The 21,832-nt window shown below is 42.8% G+C and overlaps 1 protein-coding gene across 1 annotated transcript; it reads right to left on the minus strand.

The window, feature by feature from the left end:
- Positions 1 to 730: 730 nt before the first annotated feature.
- LOC109887656 (myosin heavy chain, fast skeletal muscle-like) lies at positions 731 to 19,347 on the minus strand. Its single transcript, XM_031811584.1, has 39 exons — positions 19,120 to 19,347; positions 18,644 to 18,790; positions 18,279 to 18,435; positions 17,134 to 17,161; positions 16,766 to 16,874; positions 16,565 to 16,657; positions 16,330 to 16,390; positions 16,117 to 16,215; positions 15,690 to 15,793; positions 15,196 to 15,334; positions 14,354 to 14,472; positions 14,042 to 14,191; positions 13,777 to 13,947; positions 13,257 to 13,560; positions 12,834 to 12,898; positions 12,653 to 12,740; positions 12,419 to 12,536; positions 12,130 to 12,253; positions 11,553 to 11,689; positions 10,783 to 11,038; positions 10,351 to 10,593; positions 9,897 to 10,073; positions 9,656 to 9,801; positions 9,385 to 9,475; positions 8,654 to 9,043; positions 8,406 to 8,532; positions 8,070 to 8,188; positions 7,469 to 7,665; positions 7,157 to 7,340; positions 6,855 to 7,020; positions 6,582 to 6,706; positions 6,115 to 6,423; positions 5,690 to 5,893; positions 5,408 to 5,533; positions 5,102 to 5,272; positions 1,946 to 2,050; positions 1,770 to 1,865; positions 1,265 to 1,396; positions 731 to 863 (listed from the first exon to the last, which is right to left on the minus strand). Exons 1-39 carry the CDS (start codon positions 19,333 to 19,335, stop codon positions 843 to 845), a joined length of 5,814 nt encoding a protein of 1,937 aa, XP_031667444.1. The 5' UTR covers positions 19,336 to 19,347; the 3' UTR covers positions 731 to 842.
- Between the last annotated feature and the right edge of the window lie 2,485 nt (positions 19,348 to 21,832).

Below are 21,832 nucleotides of genomic sequence, written 5' to 3' on the forward strand. Positions count from 1 at the left end.
CATTTCTTACTGAGGAAAGCAGGAGCTAGAACACTGTGCCTGCCTCATGTCATTGTGTCACTCTTCCCATTGAGCAGTGTAGACTGTATCACCGTGGCATCCAAACGGTGACTACCAATATTACAAGTCTTTTCTTGTGTAAGCTAGCCTGACGACTCACACTAAATCCTTCCGCTGATCTGTCGTTTGCTACACACTTCATTGCGGAGAGAAAACTAGCGTCCGCGGACGTGGCGTAGTGTTTGGCCGGAGCATGGAGTCTGGGAAGCTAGGCAACATGTAGGCTGCTATCTTACTCGAAATTAAATCAAGTGCGATGGAACAAATTGGAGAGAGTGACTAAAATATCACTGTAAGCATCCCAGGGACGTTGTGCCTCTAAGTGTTAAGAACTAACATAGTGGATTAATATTTTTTTTAATTGTTTTACACTCTCTAATCGTTTTCTTACAGAAACATTTCAATGTGGGCCTGTCAATATAGTCTCCTGACTGTAAAGGGTTAAAACTAGAATTAGATGTTTAGCTGGTCAGACCTTACATCCATAGCTCAGACAATTCATTTGAGTGGTTACATTTCTCCAGCCTCATCCCTCATCTGATGTGTCTGCTTTGTTGTGGTACCACTTTGTTGTTGTTGGAATCCCAGATTGCTCCTTTAATTAAAGTACAATATTTAATGGTATGAAAAAGCTGTTTGCTGAGTAATAAGTCCACAGTCACAAAGGAAGTGTATGTAGATCCACATGTTTTTAATCAATGCTCAACATCTCACCATGAAAATCATATTTTATGCATCACAGGAAAATGGTAAGACTTTGATCTTCAATACTTTGGTCTTGTTTATTCAGCAACTTCTTTTCCCTGTAAGAAGAAATAAATAATATAATGGATCAGTAATAATAATGAACATGATAAATATATGGATAGAATATAATGGATCAGTAATAATAATGAACATGATAAATATATGGATAGAATATAATGGATCAGTAACAATAATGAACATGATAAATATATGGATAGAATATAATGGATCAAGTCTTTAGTGCTCAGTGCTCAGCTTGGATATTTGATGTTGAAGTACTAAGTGAATAACTCTCATTAGATTGTTTAGCCCTTCCTGAAATGTTCTTCTTAGGGATCTTCAATACAGTTGAGTGTAAAAGTTCAGTATTGACCTCTGAGAAGACTGAATCATAGGTGGTGTTGATGTGGTCATATTTGAACATGAGTCAGGTACAGGTTTAGAAGCAGTTCTGTACCTTTCCAGAGTCACGGGTCTTAGCTCTGAGCTTGTTGACCTGAGTCTCAGCGATGTCAGCACGCTCCTCAGCCTCCTCCAGCTCATGCTGAACCTTCCTGAACTTAGACATGTGCTGGTTTGCTGCTTCCTCCTGGGTGAGGAAAGGAGAGGGAGAGCAGAACATCAGCATTTAAAGTTTGAAGCTTCAGGTAGCAAATTAATATTCTGTTTTTAGGATAACAATGTATACAGGGAGCTGGATGATACAGCAGAGGAAGTGAGTGGCAGAACAGGGGATCAAACCACTGCCTCCAGCACGATCACTAGACCAGCCCCCTGGCGCAGCAAATTCATATTCAACCCCCTCTCCTTTATGTTGGTAACGAATAGGAGGCACTCACGAATGTGTACAATTGCATCAGCAATTACTTGCACTATCAATTGTCATTTTTGACTGATGTGTTGTTGCTGTAGCAACACTTCAAACTAAGTTGTATGGACATTAAGTTTTGTCAGTGACTCACCGCTTCCTCAGAATGCCTCTTGTAGGCCTTCACTTTCATCTGCAGCTTATCTACCAGGTCCTGAAGTCTGCTAACGTTCTTCTTATCCTCCTCAGTCTGTGGGAGAAGATCAAAGAATCAATGTCCCATAGTTATATACACAAACCTGTCTGTGTGAAGAATGTACTTTCTCTTACCTGGTAAGTGAGCTCCTTGACTCTGCGCTCATACTTGCGGACTCCCTTGACTGCGTCTGCACCTCTTCTCTGCTCAGCCTCCACCTCAGTCTCGAGCTCACGCACCTTTGTGGAACAAATACATTTAGGCATTTGTTTGAGCAGGTGAAATCAGATGTAACAAATCGTGTAAAACAGGTAGAGTCTTCTACCCAGTCAAGGAGGCACAATTGTTGTCTGTTCCTATGTACTTTTACAAGTGGTTCCCAAAGTGCAATTTCTATTTTACATTTGTTTATTTTACATTTGCTTATGTTTGCTAGCAACAACAGATGAAACTACCGAGGATCTGTGGAACAAGATTAGAAGGTCCAATACAATGTAATATTATTCCTCCACTGTTTATGTTCTTAACCCTTAGATGTACAACATGGGTCTGGGAGGCTCACAGGGATACTGGTATGCACGGTGTTACAACAATGACCAATTGTTTCAACTAAATGTTCATTTTATTTATAATACATTTGACTTTTTATACATTTTGGCATGCATTTAGCGGTGTATGATGCAGTACCAGTATTACCACTAGATGCCACTGTTTAAATGTTGTGAGCAGGGTTTGCCATGTTGCGGTTTTCCCCAAAAATTGGTCTACTTTGAAAACGATGTTGCGGGTTTTTAGGTAACTTCTAAATTACATTGCGGCGGCCATTGCATTTTTCTTTAAACTATATAGATGTAAACCAAGAGCTCCCGATTGGCGCAGCGGTTTAAGGTACTGCATCTCAGTGGTTGAGGCGTCACTACAGACGCCCTGGTTCGATTCCAGGCTGAATCTCAACCGGCCGTGATAAGGAGTCTTATAGTGCGGCGCACAATTGTCCCAGCGTCGTCCGGTGTCGACTGTCATAGTAAGTAAGAATATGTTCTTTACTGACATGCCTAGTTAAATAAAGGTTACATATATTTTTTTATTGAATTGCGTGGTGGGGAGGTGGAGGGCCAGATGGGTGTGCCTGCACGTCATAACAACTTCTTACCAGTTGTAGGTAGGCAATTTAGATTGTCATTATGGAGACACCCATTTCCAACCCCTTTTCCATAAAACATATTAACGGGCTAGAACTGATGTGCATCCAGAAATAAGGCGACAAAGCACAGGAGAACGACTTTAGGCGCTCTAGAGCGCATTAGACACATTTGGTCGGAGGTGGTTTAAACAACATTCTAATGTCGACGTTGTTTATAACAAGCAAACGATTTTACATGTGCAGTTCTTGGGTCTGGAGTTCTGCGCCAGTGGACATTTTAGACTGAAGTTATGGAAATATGTGCCTCTGTAAAGGGGAAAAGTCCACAATGAAACTAACATTAAATGTGGCCATTAATTAGCCGATTAATTTCAATGCCTATGTAGGGTACTGTAGCCTACCATTTGATACAATAAATATGTTGAAATGACGATATCACTGGAGTAATTGCAAATCAATTTGTGCCACTTGTGTAGCCTACATGGTGCTGGCAAAATGATGTAATAAATAGCGTTGGGTTCCTATTCAATTATTAATGACCATGTTTAGTTACTGAAATTTGACGTTGAAAATTGTGATCAGGGTCACAGTTCTATAGTAATTAGTTGTTGAGAGAATGCATTAGACTGAAGGTAACAGTCAGTCAGATTAGGCTACAGGTAAAAAAAAGTTCTCTCAATTTTCATCCCTCAAACTCTACTGTTGGAATGATCTATAGTTATGCACATACGCATAAGGGATTTATTGACAATCATTGCAGTCAACAAAGTTAACATCCATTGATTGAAAATTGCCTGGCGAGTTTAATTATATTTTCTCTTGTAACATATTTCCTTTATCAGTCACATTAGCTCACAATAATGATTATTTAAATGTGCTTTTGCTTTTCTCTTGCTTTTAAATGATTATTTTTGTCTTGTTTTCAGGCCTAGCGGGCAGGTTTTGGTTAGTCATTGGTCTAGACATTTTGGCTGAGCCTGACAACCCTGGTTGTGACGTGACTTCAATGATGGGCTCGCGCTGTTGACAGAAGTTTGTCAAGTGAGTCAACAGCAAGACAAAAGCAGCTAAATTAGTACATTTTTGATGTATTTATTTTGAAGGTAAGCAAATGGAGAAGCACCATATTCCAGTGTAATGTTTCCAGGGTATGTACATATGTTCGTTGAGATTTTATGTTTTTATGAACTTATGAAAGTCCTCTAGCCTCTACAAGCTAATTTCAACCGTTAGAGTGCTAGCTGGTAGCCCCGCATAGCAACGCTATGCTTCCCTAGTAACGGCCCTTTTGCAGCAGAGTGAATGAGACATGAAGCTCTCGATCTAGAGAGAGAGAAATTAAACAACTGTAACTAGATGTAAATCAAATATCACTATGAGATTAATTGGATGAATGTGTGTTTATGTATCAGAAATTGTATTATTATTATTATTATTATTGATTCTATTAATTGAATAGCAGTTTAGAAGAAATGTACAAGCCTAAATGAAACGACTAGATAAATACATTTTTTATGTCTTCAATTTATTTGAAGGTCTTGGTTCCAATTCTTCTCAACTCCACTGCATAAGTGTAACACATTCCCAACGGTTTTTATTTGGACATAATTGCACTGTAATTATTTGTATTTATTTAACCTTTATTTAACCTTTATTTAACCTTTATTTAACGAGGCAAGTCAGTTAAGAACACATACTTATTTACAATGACGGCCCACCAAAAGGCAAAAGACCTCTGCGGGGACGGGGGCTGGGATTAAAAATGTCAAAATAAATAACATATAAATATAGGACAAAACACACATCACGACAACAGAGACAACACAACGCGACATACAGAGAGACACATTGAAGCTGTATAATGTTCTTTACCAGGGTTCGAGACTTCATTAGTCCAACCATGCACTGCAGAAGTAATAGTAAAACTGCTTGGAAGCTATGTTTTATCACACTCTCATGTAGGAATTGTGTTCTGATATTATGAAGGCGTCCCTGATCACAAAATGGGTCCCCAATGCAAAGAAGTTTGGGAACCCCTGATCTAGAAAAAGTCATGACACAATGCTCCTTTGTATTTTACATGATCAAATACTTTTCCAGCAATCAGTCTTTCAATCCACCCTAATCCACCCTGCTGGTAACTCACCCTGGACTCCAGTTTCTGGAGCTGCTTCTTGCCTCCCTTCATGGCCAGATTCTCAGCCTCATCCAGGCGGTGCTGCAGGTCCTTGACTGTGATCTCCAGGTTCTTCTTCATCCTCTCCAGGTGAGAGCTGGTGTCCTGCTCCTTCTTCAGCTCCTCAGCCATCATGGCCGCCTGGAATGGTAGTTTGTTTAATTTAAGGACCAATTGGCAGAAATCATAAACCTCTGAGATTTTTGTTGTTCTTAACCAGCCCAGCTACCATTGGCACTTGGGGACAAATCAAGTTGATGTAATTCAAGGACTCACGTCAGTGATGGCCTTCTTGGCCTTCTCCTCTGCATTCCTGGCCTCCTGGACAATGTCGTCCACCTCTCCCTGCACCTGCACCAGATCAGTCTCCAGCTTCTTCTTGGTGTTCAGAAGGCTGGTGTTCTGAAGGAGGAAACAAGACAATTTGTTTGACTCTCAAGAGAACCTACAAGCACAAGCCTGAAATTATGAAGTCTAAGAGCAAGAACTGTTGAATTCCAGGTGTGTGTAAACGGTATGCTTGGTTGATTTTCATTGGAAATGGCTTTTGACAGATACCTGGGAGTGCAGCAGTCCAACGCGCTCGCTGGCGTCAACCAGCTCAGTCTCAGCCACTTTGCGGCCTCTCTCTGTCTGCTCCAGAGCAACTCTCAGCTCCTCGATTTCAGCCACCATCAGACCGTTTCTGCGCTCCACCATGGCTGCCTGCTCCTTCATGTCTTCTGCGACACGGACGGCGTCATCAAGGTGCAATTGGGCATCCTGTGGTTCACAATGACATACGTTCATTAGGACTTGTGGATGAAGGGGTGATAGGATGGGCAATAAAAATGTTCATTGTGAAGAATTTACTCAATATCCCTACCTTTCTACAGTATATAGTTCAATCTATTCAATTCCTCTGTTCTGTTATTTTCTACAGATTCACAAACAAATCCCTCTCCATGTTCAGGTGTTTGAACCTGATGTCCCAGTCCCTTTACCTTGAGCTGTCCCTGGACATTCCTCAGCTGTTTCTGGGCCTCGGAGGCCATCCTGTTGGAGTGGCTCAGCTGGATCTCCATCTCGTTCAGGTCTCCCTCCATCTTCTTCTTCACCCTCAGGGCATCATTCCTGCTCCTAACCTCAGAGTCCAGGGTGCTCTGCATGGAGTCAACCACCCTCTGGCTGTTCCTCTTGATCTGCTCCATCTCCTCGTCCTTCTCTGCGATCTTCCTGTCCACCTCTCCCTTGATCTGGTTCAGCTCCAGCTGCACACGCAGAATCTTGGATTCCTCGTGCTCCAGTGTGCCCTGGACAAACAGAGGCAGTCAGGCCAATTGTGTTAAATACATTTGGATGTAGGAATTAAATATATATTACTACAATAACACCAATACAGAGGGCATTTCACTCTAGCTGGCATTGGTTAGTTAACACTGCTTTCCCATCAAACAGCTGTAGTTTGTACCTCAGCCTCCTCCAGAGCGGTCTGGATCTCAGACTTCTCTGTCTCCACGGTCTTCTTGGCCTTCTCCAGCTCATGGATGCTCTTGCCAGTCTCTCCGATCTGCTCAGTCAGGTCAGAGATCTCCTCTGCACACACACACACGAGAAGTTTAGACTTGGGAGATTTTAAGTGGATATTGCCAATGTTAATAAGCACCATGAACAACAGTTTATTAACAGTAAATCACATTGCTAATAAAACATAAGCCAAATAGAATTGCTATCAAATGCTCACGTTGCAGGTTCTTGTTCTCTCTCTTCAGAGTCTCCAGATGATCCAGGGCCTCCTCGTAGGAGTTCTTCATCTTGAAGAGTTCAGTGCTCATAGAGCGAGCCTCCTTCTGAGCTCCTTCCAGCTCAGCCTGGCCCTCCTCATACTTCTGCTTCCACTCTGCCAGAACCTAGCGAAATACATGGGATTTTCATCAGAAGTCATTGATGAAGAGTTTTGAATCAGAAATATGCTACAAGTTTACTACAATTGATCATATAGCAGTCAGTAAATATCAGCCTATGGTAAGGTTTATTCATTTTCACCTTGTCAAAGTTCCTCTGCTTCTTGTCGAGGTTGGCGGCCAATGCGTTGGCTCTCTCAACATCAATCATGAGGTCCTCCACCTCTCCCTGCAGCCTCTGCTTGGTCTTCTCCAGGGAGGCGCACTTGGAGTTAGTCGCCTCAATGGTCTCCTCAGCATCCTGCAGACGCTGGGCCAGCTTCTTCCTGTTAGACAATAGAGGTCGGTTTTACAGTTTGAAAGAAATGTTAAATCATATACTGACCCCATCATATACCACCCTCACCATCAATACCCTATATTTGAGGTTTTTTTTCTGTTGCGTGCGACTCACTTGGCCTCCTCCAGCTCCTCTGTGCGCTGGATAGCATCAGTTTCATACTTAGTCCTCCACTGAGCCACCTCACTGTTGGCCTTGGACATGCCGCGTTGCAGCTCTGCCTTGGCCTCCTGCTCCTCCTCAAACTGCTCCCTCAGGAGGTCACAGTCATGGCGGGCAGACTGAACACCGTGGGCCAGTGCATTTTTAGCCTGTGAGAAAGAAAGACAAAATGCAAAGAGAGATGAGAGAGAAAGCCAAACAAATGACAGTAGGGGTCTCTGAGGATGGAGAGACAGTAGGAGTCTCTGAGGGTGGAGAGACAGTAGGAGTCTCTGAGGGTGGAGAGACAGTAGGAGTCTCTGAGGATGGAGAGACAGTAGGAGTCTCTGAGGGTGGAGAGACAGTAGGAGTCTCTGAGGGTGGAGAGACACTAGGAGTCTCTGAGGGTGGAGAGACAGTAGGAGTCTCTGAGGATGGAGAGACAGTAGGAGTCTCTGAGGATGGAGAGACAGTAGGAGTCTCTGAGGGTGGAGAGACACTAGGAGTCTGAGGGTGGCGTAGTCACCGCCTATGTAAATATATGGGTCTAAACTTTCCATCTTGGGTCCCTTACCTTGACCTCCTCCTCAATCGCCCTCTTCAGCTCCTCCACCTGCTGGGTAAAGGCCTGTTTTCCTCTGGTCAGCTGAGACACCAGGGCTTCCTTCTCCTCCAGCTGGCGGCCAAACTCACCTGCAGGGACAGAGGGCCATCTTGTTAATGACATCTCTGTTTTCTAAGATTGAAAATGTATTTTACTGTATCATAGGGCAATGTTGTTCGGTGGTGAATAGTACAGTAGAAACTATGTGGACCAGAAGAGGCTCCTCAGAAGAAGTGGATACAGCAGTACATTACTTTGTGTTTTACTGAAGGAAAGCATTGGGTTGCTATTCATTGTTGATGGTACCATTTTCTGTCAGGAGTCTGGCTCTCTGTCCGCTGATGTCGTTGACCTGGCGAACATTCTCATCATTCTTAGTCTTCAGCTCACTCAGCTGGTCCTCAAGAGTACGGCACATCTTCTCCAGATTGCCCTGTTAGTGAAACATGTTCCATCATTACTTTATATATGTGACTCCTGTCAACTTCAGTTCAGTTGAATGATGATGTAGTTGACCCTCCTCAACACTGCTTGATCAAAACATCACTACTCACCTTTGCCTTGGCGACGGCCTCCATGTTGCTGGAGAGGTCATCAATCTCCATCTTGTACTCGCTCTTCTCCTTCTCCAGCTTCTGCTTGACGCGCTGCAGGTTGTCGATCTGCTCCCCGAGCTCAGCCACACTGTCGGCCTGCTTCTTGCGCAGAGCGGCGGCTGTGGCCTCATGCTGCAGGGTGGACTCTTCAAGATCACGACGCAGCTTCTGGAACTCAGCCTCACGCTTCTTGTTCATCTCAATCTGAGCAGCAGTGGCGCCTCCGGCCTCCTCCAGCCTCTCGCTGATCTCCTCAAGTTCCCTGGAGAGATCGGCCCTCTGCTTCTCAACCTTAGCCCTGGCAGCACGCTCAGCCTCAATTTCCTCCTCCAGCTCCTCAATACGGGCCTAGAACAGGAGACAGGAGCAGGGGGATGAACACTACAATACAGTTGAAAGAATTGAACCTCACAAAATAATAATAATATGTATATTTTTCATAAATGTGTTACGACAAGGACAGTTACACTAATTTATTCAGTAGATAGCGTTCCATGCAGGAACAAAAACCACAATGTTAATAAGCACCATCTTCACAACGTTTGGAAGCACCAGAAAACAGCATCACCTTCCAACCTACTCAGCCATCAGAAGCCACCTGGAAAAATGTTTGCTACCAGAATAATGTTTCAGATGAAATTATTTAAGTCTGTGCTTTTCTGTACTGGAGCTTATATCCTCTACTGTACCTGGAGTTCCTTGATCTTCTTCTGCAGCTGAGCTCCCAGAGACTGCTCATCCTCAATCTTGCTGAGGAGCTGGGTGGTCTCAAACTCCTTCCTAAGAAACACAAACACTTTGATTGCAGAGTTCGTTTTGGTTTGATAGTGTAAAGGCAGAGAATCATACCATTCACTTTGCTTGTAAGAATCTCCATGGAAATACTAATTCATAATAACAAGTATTAGCCAAGAACAACCATTACAGCAGCTAATACTGTAGTCATTTGTTTGTGTTTACTTCTTGATTTTCTCATCAGCTTGCTGCTTGTCATTCTCCAGGTCCATTATGGACTCCTGGGCCAGTTTCAGATCTCCCTCCAGCTTTCTCTTGGATCTCTCAAGGTCCATACGGAGCTTCTTCTCTTGCTCCAGAGAACCCTCAAGCTAGAAGATAAAACACATATATTGTTAAAATCTAAACAACTGAAGATAATATCATCTTACATACTATCATGGCCAAAATGTCAAACTCCACTCACGTCGTCCACTTGCTGTTCCAGCTTGGTCTTGGCCTTGGTCAGAGTGTTGACTTTGTCCTCCTCTGCCTGCAGGTCATCCAGTGTCTGCTGGTGGGCCTCTTGGAGGGCTTTCTTCTCCTTGGTCAGCTTGGCAACACTCTCATCCATAGACGCCATCTCCTCTGTCAGGTTTTTAACCTGAAAACGGCAACATAAATACACTTCACCATAAAGGGGAGATTTAGTTTGTTATATATTGCATTCATTTAATTTAGATTAGAAATGTGTCAACAATTACTGCACTGTAGATTCAACACTAGATGGGAAGTTCCCCGCAACTGAAATTCTACTATTGTGTCTTCATTTTTCCTGCACCCACAATACAACTTGAATTCCATTTCTGTTAAGCTATGTTTTGAGTTGTTTAATGTTTGGATTATTGTTTGGTTAGACTGTCTATAGTAAGACACAAGACCTTGTTTTCAGTGGCGTGCTTCTCCTTCTCCACTTTGGCCAGGGTGAGCTCCAGGTCATCAATGTCCTTCTTCAGCTCAGAGCACTCATCCTCCAGCTTCCTCTTCTTGGCAGTCAACTCAGCATTGATCTCCTCCTCATCCTCCAGCCTCTCGGTCGTCTCTTTGATTTTGGCCTCCAGCTGGATCTTGCTCTTGATGAGCCCCTCACACCTTTCCTCAGCATCGTTCAGACTCTCTCCTTCCTGGTTTCAGAACAGGAGGAAGAATCAGAGGCCTCACTTTAGTGAAAGATGTCAGAGCAAATCAATAGAAATTCATGAAACATACACAGCGTATAACATGGGCAATATAAATGTGAGTTAGCCACATACTTCACAGAGTGTTTATATGTGTGTGTAAATGTGCCCATACGAGGGTAGTTTTTCACTCACAGATGCTATTTGGAGCGCCAGGTCATTCTTCTCCTGCGTCAGGGCCACCAACTTCTCCTCCATTTGCTTCTTTGTGGCCAGAGCCTTTGCCAGGTCTGTCGTCATCTTCTCATAGTTCTCCTTCATGTTGGCCAGCTCCTTCTCAGTCTCAGCGCTCTGCAGCAGGGGCTTGATCTTGAAGTACAACTTCATCCATGGCCAGGTTTTGACATTCATGAATGAGCGGATGTTGTACTGGATGGCGTAAATTGATTCTCTGGTCGATAGAAAGGATGGAGTGTCATGGTGAGTGACATGGTGAGTGACATGGTGAGTGACATGGTGAGTGACATGCTTAAAGCTACATTCTGGGATTAGATGAACAACAAAACAGAACCACCTGCCACTGTTTGTTTACAGCTGAGGAATGGGGCTAGAGGGGAAATGTAACCCCTCTTAAATTCATAGACAGTGCTCTAGATGCTAAATCTGACAGGTCACGCATGCTAAGCTCATGAGACATTTTATATTCTTCAAGAATGAATATTTAAGTGCCACACATTTTAAATGACAATTGAACAGCCAAATCCCGAACTGCAGCTATTAAGCTAGAATCCTTAGTTGCTACATCCATTTCTGGACTAAAATAATTAACCCAAAAGCTGTAGTAGACCATTATAAGATGTACTTTCTCATTCTGAACAACTCACAGCATATACAGTATGTAATCATAATGCATTAGATACAGGTGGTTGACAGAAAGCTTTGCCAAGATGTCTACTATTCCTCACCTCCTCTCCATCATCTTGCTAAACTCTCTCCTCATGAGGAATCCACGGCTGAGAGCCTGGACCATGCCGACCAGAGTGGCCAGCTTCTCATCTCTCATCTCCTCCAGGACACCCAGCAGACCGGCTTTGAAGAACACCTGAGACACAGGTTAACGTGGTCAATGGAACCACAGATGGTGACAGAACGGATTGAATGGAAAGAGGGGAACAACACCACTAGATTGATTTAAACAACATTAACTTTGCAACGGTTACAAACATACCACGGGATGGGTTGTTTCTAAGTTGTTAGTTATTGTACAGTTGTATATTAATAATGTACACAGATGCAGATAACTGCAGCCATACCACTATAACACAATGCACATGATGATGACTTTAGTTTCTCTTCTATACTTGTGATGTATGACTTTGAAGAAAAACACTACAATGTTTTTCCACCTTTTCCATTAGTTAAATGAAGAAGAAAGAACAAAAGGATGGATAGATCACCTGGAGAGATTTTATACGGTACCGGTTTAAATTATTATTCAAGTTGTGTTTTGTTGTCAGCTTTTATTGGGGGGTTTTGACTGACCTTGGTGTGTCCAAACTTGTAATCCTCGTGATTCACATCAATGGACCCAAGCAGCTTCTCAGAAGCCTTCTTGTTGTCCATGAACTGGCCCTCAGGGATGACACTGGCATTCAGTACTTTGTACCTGAATGAGAAGACATTTTTAACATGTCAAGTTGTAATAAGTTGGTTATATTACATAAAAGGTAAGCCTATTCTGATGCTGGGAAAACCCTTGGAGCAGATCTTTCTGTGATTGTGCGTGTGTGCACTTGTGTTTGTGTGTGTGTGTGTGTGCTTGTGCGTGTACCTCTGCTTGAAGTCAGCATAGATGATTCTGCTGGGGAAGCCCTTTCTGCAGATCCTGATACCCTCCAGTACACCATTACACCTGAGCTGGTGGATAACCAGGAAGTTCTCCATCAGACCTGGTAAAACAAACCAAGTCTCTTTTAATACTCTTAAACAGATTAAAGATTGGGATTGTTAAGGTCACTGATACTGTACTGATAAGATGACATATTTAACTCAATATTTCTTGTACCTGGAGTCTTTGACTCGTTGGGGATCAGGCAGCGCACAAAGTGAGGATGAGTGCTCCTCAAGTTGGTCATCAGCTTATGTAAGTTCTCCTGTAAGAGGGTTACAAACCATTTTCTCAGAAATCATTTATGATAATCAATGCACCTTTTGAAGGACTGAATATGCACATTTCAAAAGCTCACCCTGAACTGGGAGGACACAGTCTGCATGGAACCACCCTTCTTCTTGCCTCCTTTCTTGGCTTTATCTGTTAAAATGGGGAAAAGTTAAAGATAACTAGAAAAGTACATTTCCTAGAGCGGGTGGAATAAATAGAATAATAATAAGAATATGTAAGAAATCTAAAGTGGTCTTGTCTTCAGCAAACACACTAATTATAAACCAGAGAATCTCTGGTTAACTTCACACTTATCTAGAGGCAAATGCTGCCAATGAGATTGTGTAGAATAACACCTATTGTATGATTAAATTAACTGAGCGCATGAGTAAATCAACACAGTGATTAACCCTGAGAAATTGTGATACATTCAAAGACTTTAAAGAACATTTAGGTCGTAGTTGTAACTAGTGCTTCATTAAATATTTTGACGTGATGCCAGTCTTACCCTCAGGTGGGGCAGCAGGATACAGGGCAGCCAGAATTTTGACTCCAGACTTCCCGTACAGCTGACAAACTGAGTCGTTCAGGGGGTCCTTGTTCTTCTCCAGCCAGCCAGTGATGTTGTAGTCCACAGTTCCGGCGTAATGCACCAGGGAGAAGTGGGCCTCTGCCTTGCCTTTGGCAGGCTTGGGCTTCTCAAACGCCTGTGTTTTGCCAAGATGCTGGGAGTACAGCTTGTCCTTGAAGGTAGTGTCTGAAGACTTGGGGAACATGCACTCCTCTTCAAGGATGGAGAAGATGCCCAATGGCTTTACGAAAAGAGATGTATATCAAATTAGTGATATTTCCATTTAGGATCACATTAACTCCTTTAGTAAACATGCTGTTATAGGATTATATTCTTTTAGAGGAACATAATAGGAAACATATTGAGATCTCAACAGTCAGATGCTGATAATATCTCACACAGCGCTCCATTTGAGCTTTGCTGTTGAGGTCCATTATAATCATCACAGACATCTTACCTTCTCAATAAGCTCAATGCAGGCAGCCAAGTCCATGCCGAAGTCAATGAAGGCCCAGACGATTCCCTCCTTCTTGTACTCCTCTTGCTCCAGGACGAACATGGTGTGGTTGAAAAACTGTTGCAGTTTCTCATTGGTGAAGTTGATACACAGCTGCTCCATGCTGTTGTACTGTTGATGGAGTTTTAAAAGGGATCATTTCATCATACAAGGTTGTAATCCATCTCAATCACATCTAATTGTCTTGTTCTGGTCTCATACTCACATCAAAGATCTCAAAACCGGCAATGTCAAGAACACCGATATAGAACTGCCTTGGATTCTTGGTGTCCAACATCTCATTGATACGGATGACCATCCACAAGAACATCCTCTCATAGATGGACTTGGCCAGAGCACTGACTGAGTTATTAACCTGCAATGATAATACCTCAAATTAATATATGAGATATTGACCATGTCCAGTGATAAGGTGATACGAGCTTGGAAAAAACATCACTATGAAAAAGCATAGCACTCATCTCCACGAAGAAGCCTGTGCTCAGAAAATGTTAGATGCTGTGTTTAACAGTCTTACCTGAGCCACAGTCTGTCCCTTGGTCACATACTCGTTGCCGACCTTCACTCTGGGGTAGCACAGAGCCTTCAACATCTCAGCTGAGTTCAGGCCCAGCAGGTAGCCAATTTTATCAGCCACTGGAGCGAGAACCAACAACAACAGACTCAGTGACACAATATCACTTGTTTCTGATTTCACACTGACAAAACAGTTTGGCTAACTTCTTTGTAGGTTAGGTTTTGATTCACCCTCATCCATCATTTCAAATAATTTCTGGAGGTGGGAATTTGGTCTCCAAAAATGATCTCTTGCCTGACTTACTTTTGTTTGGATATATATATATATATATATATATATATAGTTTATCATTATTTTCTTTCCATTTTTCCCCACCTTTTTCCCCCAATTTCATTATATCCAATTGGTAGTTACAGTCTTGTCCCAGCGCTGCAACTCCCCTAAGGACTCGGGAGGGAGAGGCGACGGTCGAGAGCCGCGTGTCCTCCGAAACAAGACCCTGCCAAGCCGCACTGCTTCTTGACATACTGCTCACTTAACCCGGATGTGTCAAAAGGAACACCATCAAGCTGGCGTTCGAAATCAGCCCGGCCCGCCGCTAGGAGTCGCTAGAGTGCGATGTGACAACGAAATCCCGGCCGATTGTGCGCCGCCTCATGGGTCTCCCGGTCACAGCCAGCGGTGATCGAATCCAGAGCTGTAGTGACACCTCAAGCACTGATGCCTTAGACCACTGTACTGATTTTCATGTGGCACTGTCTGTCTTAGGTGTTCTATTTCTATGTTGGGGACTGGAATGGGACTAATGCTCTACATATTGTATATCTATGATCTGGACTCACCCTCTGTGCCGTCTGGCTCGGCCTGCTCCTCACGCTGCTTCTGCTTGAATTTCATGTTGCCATGGTGCACTACAGCTCCTGTCAGCTTGTAGATGCCAAGCTTCTCATCATTCGTGAAGCCCAGGATTGTAATGGCATCCTGACATTAAAGAGGAAGTACAACAGAGATGAACTGAACTGTAGTTTGGTCAGTTACACTACAGTTCTGTGCTGCTCACTGCAGTAACAAATGGGATGGATAGATTTGACTCTTGGCCAACCCATTAGTAGATGGCAGCACAAAATGAGTTTTACACAGTTCCACAGGGCACTTAGTGGTGCTCTCTTGGATGTCTTACATGTATGTGCCTCAAGGCGAAGTGTGAAGGCACATGCTTAACTAACACAAGGCATTTAGAATCAAACTAAAAATACATGAAAATTCCCAGCTGCCACCAAGTTGAAATTGCACAGAGCATTCAGTGTGTATGGTGTTAACCCTTTGTTTGACTCACATCTGTGGCATCCAGCTCTTCATTGTCGTTGATGCTGGCCACAGCGATCTGACCCTGGCTGCACATGGGGAAGTCGTAGGGGTTGGTGGTCAGGAGCGCCATTTCTGTGGACAAAGGAGAACAGCTTGTCAGTTAAATCTCTGTCCTACTTTACAGTATCTATCCCTCCATTACTCAATAGATGGACTCAAGGATACATGTAGTATAGAATGAATAGCATCAAAAGAGGGGACTGAGACTTGTGGACTAGTGCATCACAGTGCATTACTTGATAGATATTTCCCAAAGACCTGTCACATGTCTAGATGCCTTGTTACCTTGGATGTACTCATTGTAATATTATTCATATTGTGGATTATGAATATTTTGAACAAGTTCCACAGATGGGGGTGGGAATAATTTCCCCTAAAACTCTACTTTGTCGTACCAACTATGTCAGGTTTGTGGCCTGTCATCATCTGGAAGAAGATGTGATAGCCTCTCTCATCGGGCAGCTGGAAGGACACTCTGGACTTCTCCAGCAGGTCTGAGAGAGAGAGAGTGAACAACACAAAGAGAGAGAATATGATATGATGAGATTACCAAAAAATTATCTGTGTGAATTTAGGAAAGCATTGAGAAACAATCAAAACCAACTCACAGGTCTCAATGTCAGCTTTAGCCAGTTTACCAGCTTGGAAGTGAATCCTGATGAATTTACCCTGTAGTAGAACATGGGGGTTAGAAATAGGTCAACAAATGAATAAACATATTACTTTGATAGACCCCTTTAAATGTTACAGTTTGTTGGACAGTTGTTGACATCACTATAGGGAACTACTGAAATATATATTTCCAATATAAGGTAACTTCCACAGTATGCCCTTCATACTTACAAAGCGAGACGAGTTGTCGTTCCTCACTGTCTTGGCATTACCGTAAGCCTCCAGCAGAGGGTTAGCTGCAATGATCTGATCCTCAAGAGACCCCTGATTGAGACAAACATATGTTGCTCAGAAACATGATTCACCACTGGAATTTCTTTTTCCACAGGAAACCATACTGAAGTGTGATTAAAAGACATAAGAACAACCTACCTGCATTTTGTTGGGGTCTGCTTCCTTCTTGCCACCAGACACTGCAATGGTGGCAAAGTACTGGATGACACGCTTGGTGTTGACAGTCTTTCCTGCACCGGATTCTCCACTGGTTTATATGACAGAGAAAGAGGGGTTTTAGTTACATGTTTGTGTGTCAGATTGTCTTTCACTAAGAAATAGCATAGAAAAATACCTGTTTTCTGACATAAGTAAATCATTAACAAATATTCCACTTCATCGACTCGTTATTACACATAACCTGATGCTCTAATCCATTCATAATGTCATGTATTTCATCACACCAACTGACACAACTTATTACAATAGAAACACTTTCTCAAGTGACATTTTAGTAAACAACTTACGTAATCAGGACGGACTGGTTCTCCTTATCTGGAACCAAAAAACACATTGCTTATCATACTCAAGAAACATTATGGGGACATTATTTCATTCATAGCATCATCATGACTTTAACTTTGGAACAGTAGATACTGCTCTGAAGTATATTTTAATCCATCCATCCATCCATTCCATCCAATCATCCATTCATGCAACCATCCATCCATCCATCCATCCATCCATCGGCACTTGTGTACATTTCTATGTATTTATGTATTGGTCTGTCTATCCATGTGAGAGACGCAGACTCTGTCTCAACCTTTAAGACTTTACTGAAGAATAGGGCTTGGGTCTGTCTGTCTTATCTGGTGTCCTGTGTGAACTTAAGTATTCTCTCTCTCTCTCTCTCTCTCTCTGAGGACCAGAGCCCGAGGACCATGACTCCTGGCCGTGCCCAGTCCACCTGGTCGTGCTACTGCTCCAGTTTCAACTGTTCTGCCTTCGGCTATGGAACCCTGATCTGTTCACCGGATGTGCTACCTTGTCCTGGACCTGCTTTTTTTTTACTCTCCCTATCTGTCTCTCTCACTCCTTGCTGTCTCGACATCTGAATGCTCGGCTATGAAAATCCAACTGACATTTACTCTTGAGGTACTGACCTGTTGCACCCTCTACAACCACTGTGATTATTATTTAACCATGCTGGTCATCTATAATGTTTGAACATCTTGTAGAACGATCTGGCATTAATGGCCATATACTCTCATAATCTCTAACCGGCACAGCCAGAAGAGGACTGGCCACTCCCCAGAGCCTGGATTCCCCTCTAGGTCCTGCCTTTCTATAGAGTTTTTCTAGCAACAGTGCTTCTACATCTGCTTTGCTTGCTGTTTGGGGTTTTAGGCTGATAATTATTTGACCCTGCATGTCATCTATGAACATTTGAACATCTTGTATGGCCTTAATGGCCATATACTCCTATAATCTCCAGCCAGAAAAGGACTGGCCACCCCTCAGAGCATGGTTCCTCTCTAGGTTTTTTCTTAGGGTGTCTTGGGTTTCAGGCTGGGTTTATGTACAAGCACTTTCTGACATCTGCTTATGTAAAAATGGCTTTATAAATAAATGTAATTGATTGATCCAACCATCCATCCATGAGATATCGTACCAATCATCATGAACTGAAAGGCGTTGTCAGAGACAGAGAAGATATGGGGTGGAGCCTCCATCCTCTTCTTCCCTCTGTAGGCGTTGACAACCTCTTCATCGTACACAGGGAGCCACTTGTAGGGGTTCACCGTGGCACAGAAGAGCCCAGAGTAGGTCTGGATGAATGCATAATTAATTTAGGAGATTAACAAAGTCAGATTGACATTTACCTGGATTTATGTGAGGATGTGGGTGTACTTTGGTAAACTGATGTGGGTCTACTGTATTGATATGTTTTGGTTTCTACCATTCATTTATGTGTAGTACTGTATGTGTGTATTTATTATGTTCATGTATGTGTGTTTGTATGTGCAGGTTTCTTACATAGATCATCCATGCTGCATAACGCTCTTTGAGGTTATACAACACAGAGGCTTCATTCAGGTAGGTCATCATGGCCATGTCCTCAATCTTGTCGTACTTAGGGGGGTTCATCTCATAGATGTCTGCATCTTTGAACTCTTTTCCTTCCTGAAACAGTCAGAAATCTAGATTACACACAGATCAAAGTGGACATCACTGAATGCTTTTTGCTCATTAAATACAAGTTTAATCATTTAAAAAATGTATATCCACATTTAATCCAACTACTTTGTTATCACCCACTGACACATAACTGTTTTTTTACTAGTCAATAACAAAAAATCCATGCCATTTTTAAATCGCAGCGATAAATATGTACTTGAAGGTATATCGTGCTTACAAAAAACATGAGTATTTCTTTGTTGTTGAATTTAGTAGATTTTACAAGAATTAGAGTACATAAACTTGAATTTGAATACTTTTCAGATCAGACTTACCTCCTTAGTGCCGTCAGGTTTTGTGACTGTTACAGTACACTTCCCTTCAGCCCTGGCAGTGACCAGACCCTTAAGGTACAGCTCCACCTTGTCTGCCACATAGCAGGCGTTCTTTGAATCAAAGGGTGCGGCTTGTGCCTCCATCCTCTCCTTCTCAGACTTACGAAGGTATATGGCAGCCTTGCCGTAGATTTGCATCTCAGCGTCCGTACTCATGGTGACGGATAACTAGGAAAGAGATGAAACAAGAAACACGATTTGACTCTGTGGTGCTTCCTCCCCAGTCAACAGAGTTAGGTGAGCGGTATCTCTAACAGAATAATCTCATCACTTTTTATGTGGAGACTCAAACCATGTCTCACCTTCTTTTCCCCTCCTACAGATGAATGTGTACTTCTTGGAGGACCCTGTGAAACATGAGAGTGTTGTGAAAACCCACAAGTCTAAAGCCTTATCATGGAACCCAAAAGAGCTAGAAAACATTTAACTCAATCATTACATGTCAAATTCAATTACAGGTGCAACTGGTAACTTTCATTTACTACACATCCAGACATTCTGTCAGGAATTCAAATAAATATACCTGAAAACCCAGTTACATTCTAGAACACCACCTCAATTTACAAATAAGTGCAGGAGCACCACTTTTGACAGTAAATGAACGTTACTGATTTTGAAATAAAATACATTTAAAGTAAAACACAATACAATATATATATATATTTTTTATAAATGCCACTTGATTGCATATTGTCAAATCTTACAAGAGACATGCAGAAGTCACTTCAAACAGTGCAGTTAGCTACTGCCTAAGTTGCTGAGTAAAGATGAGACACATATAAACATCTAAGGAGGTGTAGAGGTCTTACCACAGAGGAAGAAGGTATCTGACTTATGGATGCTGGGGCCTCAGCCTCCTTATATCTGGTTGGAAGTGCCAACCAGGCAAAAGTTAATTATGGACCACTCTGGGAAAGGACATGGATTGTAGGAGAGACCTCTGTGTGTCTGTGTCTCACTAGCAAGCACCTCCCACTTCCAGGAACACCACACTCCCATTACATTACTTTTTAATGTTATATTTGTTTCTGAATAAAATGTCACTAAATTACTAATAATTATGACAATTAGAAATGTTTTATTTCTTAAACTTATTCCAAATACTGTAATGGAGTGAGTCCATGTTGCCCCACTACAACTAATACAGTTTTCATGAAAATCTAGGCCTTATTTAGTTCAACTTTAGTGGCATTAATCCTTATCAACCACTTCATATATATATATATACAGTACATACAGTACCAGTCAAAAGTTTGGACACACCTACACATTACAGGGTTTCTTTATTTGTACTATTGTCTACATTGTATAATAATAGTGAAGACATCAAAACTATGACATAATATGGAATGATCTAGTAACCAAAAAAAGTGTTAAACAAATCAAAATATATTTTAGATTTGAGATTCTTCAAAGTAGCCACTCTTTGCCTTGATGACAGCTTTGCACACTCTTGGCATTCTCTCAACCGGCTTCATGGGGTAGTCACCTGGAATGCATTTCAATTAACAAGTGTGCCTTGTTAATTTGTGGAATTTATTTCCTTCTTAATGTGTTTGAGCCAATGAGTTGTGTTGTGACAGGGTAGGGGTGGTATACAGAAGATAGCCCTATTTGGTAAAAGACCAAGTCCATATTATGGCAAGAACATGACAGCCCATCAATACTTTAAGACATGAAGGTCAGTCAATACAGAACATTTCAAGAACTTTTCAAGTTTCTTCAAGTGCAGTCACAAAAACCATCAAGAGCTGTGATGAAACTAGCTCTTATGAGGAGCGCCACAGGAAAGGAAGACCCAGAGTGGTTAAGGGCGCTTGTACTGCAGCGCCAGCTGTGCCATCAGAGACTCTGGGTTCGCGCCCAGGCTCTGTCGTAACCGGCCGCGACCGGGAGGTCCGTGGGGCGACGCACAATTGGCCTAGCGTCGCCCGGGTTAGGGAGGGATTGGCCGGTAGGGATGTCCTTGTCTCATTGCGCACCAGCGACTCCTGTGGCGGGCCAGGTGCAGTGCGCACTAACCAAGGTTGCCAGGTGCACGGTGTTTCCTCCGACATATTGGTGCGGCTGGCTTCCGGGTTGGATGCGCGCTGCGTTAGAAGCAGTGAGGCTTGGTTGGGTTGTGTATCGGACTTTCAACCTTCGTCTCTCTCGAGCCCGTACGAGAGTTGTAGCGATGAGACAAGACAGTAGCTACTAAAAAACAATTGGATGCCACGAAATTAGGGAGAAAACGGGGTAAAAAAATATTTTAAAAAAAATGGTGGATTCGGCAATTCACTTACACCCGTTGCTTACAGGTGTATAAAATCGAGCATACAGCCATGCAATCTCCATAGACAAACATTGGCAGTAGAATGGCCTTACTGAAGAGCTCATTGACTTTCAACGTGGCACAACAAAGTCAGTTTGTCGAATTTCTGCCCTGCTAGAGCTGCCACGGTCTGGAAGTAAAGTCAGCACAAGAACTGTTCGTCGGGAGCTTCATGAAATGGGTTTCCATGGCCGAGCAGCCGCACACAAGCCATGCCCCATGCCCAACGCCAAGCGTTGGATGGAGTTGTGTAAAGATTGCCGCCATTGGACTCTGGGGCAGTGGAAGCGCGTTCTATGGAGTGATGAATCACGCTTCATCATCTGGCAGTCCGACAGA

Source organism: Oncorhynchus kisutch, unplaced genomic scaffold (assembly GCF_002021735.2).
Source record: "Oncorhynchus kisutch isolate 150728-3 unplaced genomic scaffold, Okis_V2 Okis01b-Okis20b_hom, whole genome shotgun sequence".
In the NCBI taxonomy this organism is placed as follows: Eukaryota; Metazoa; Chordata; class Actinopteri; order Salmoniformes; family Salmonidae; genus Oncorhynchus; species Oncorhynchus kisutch.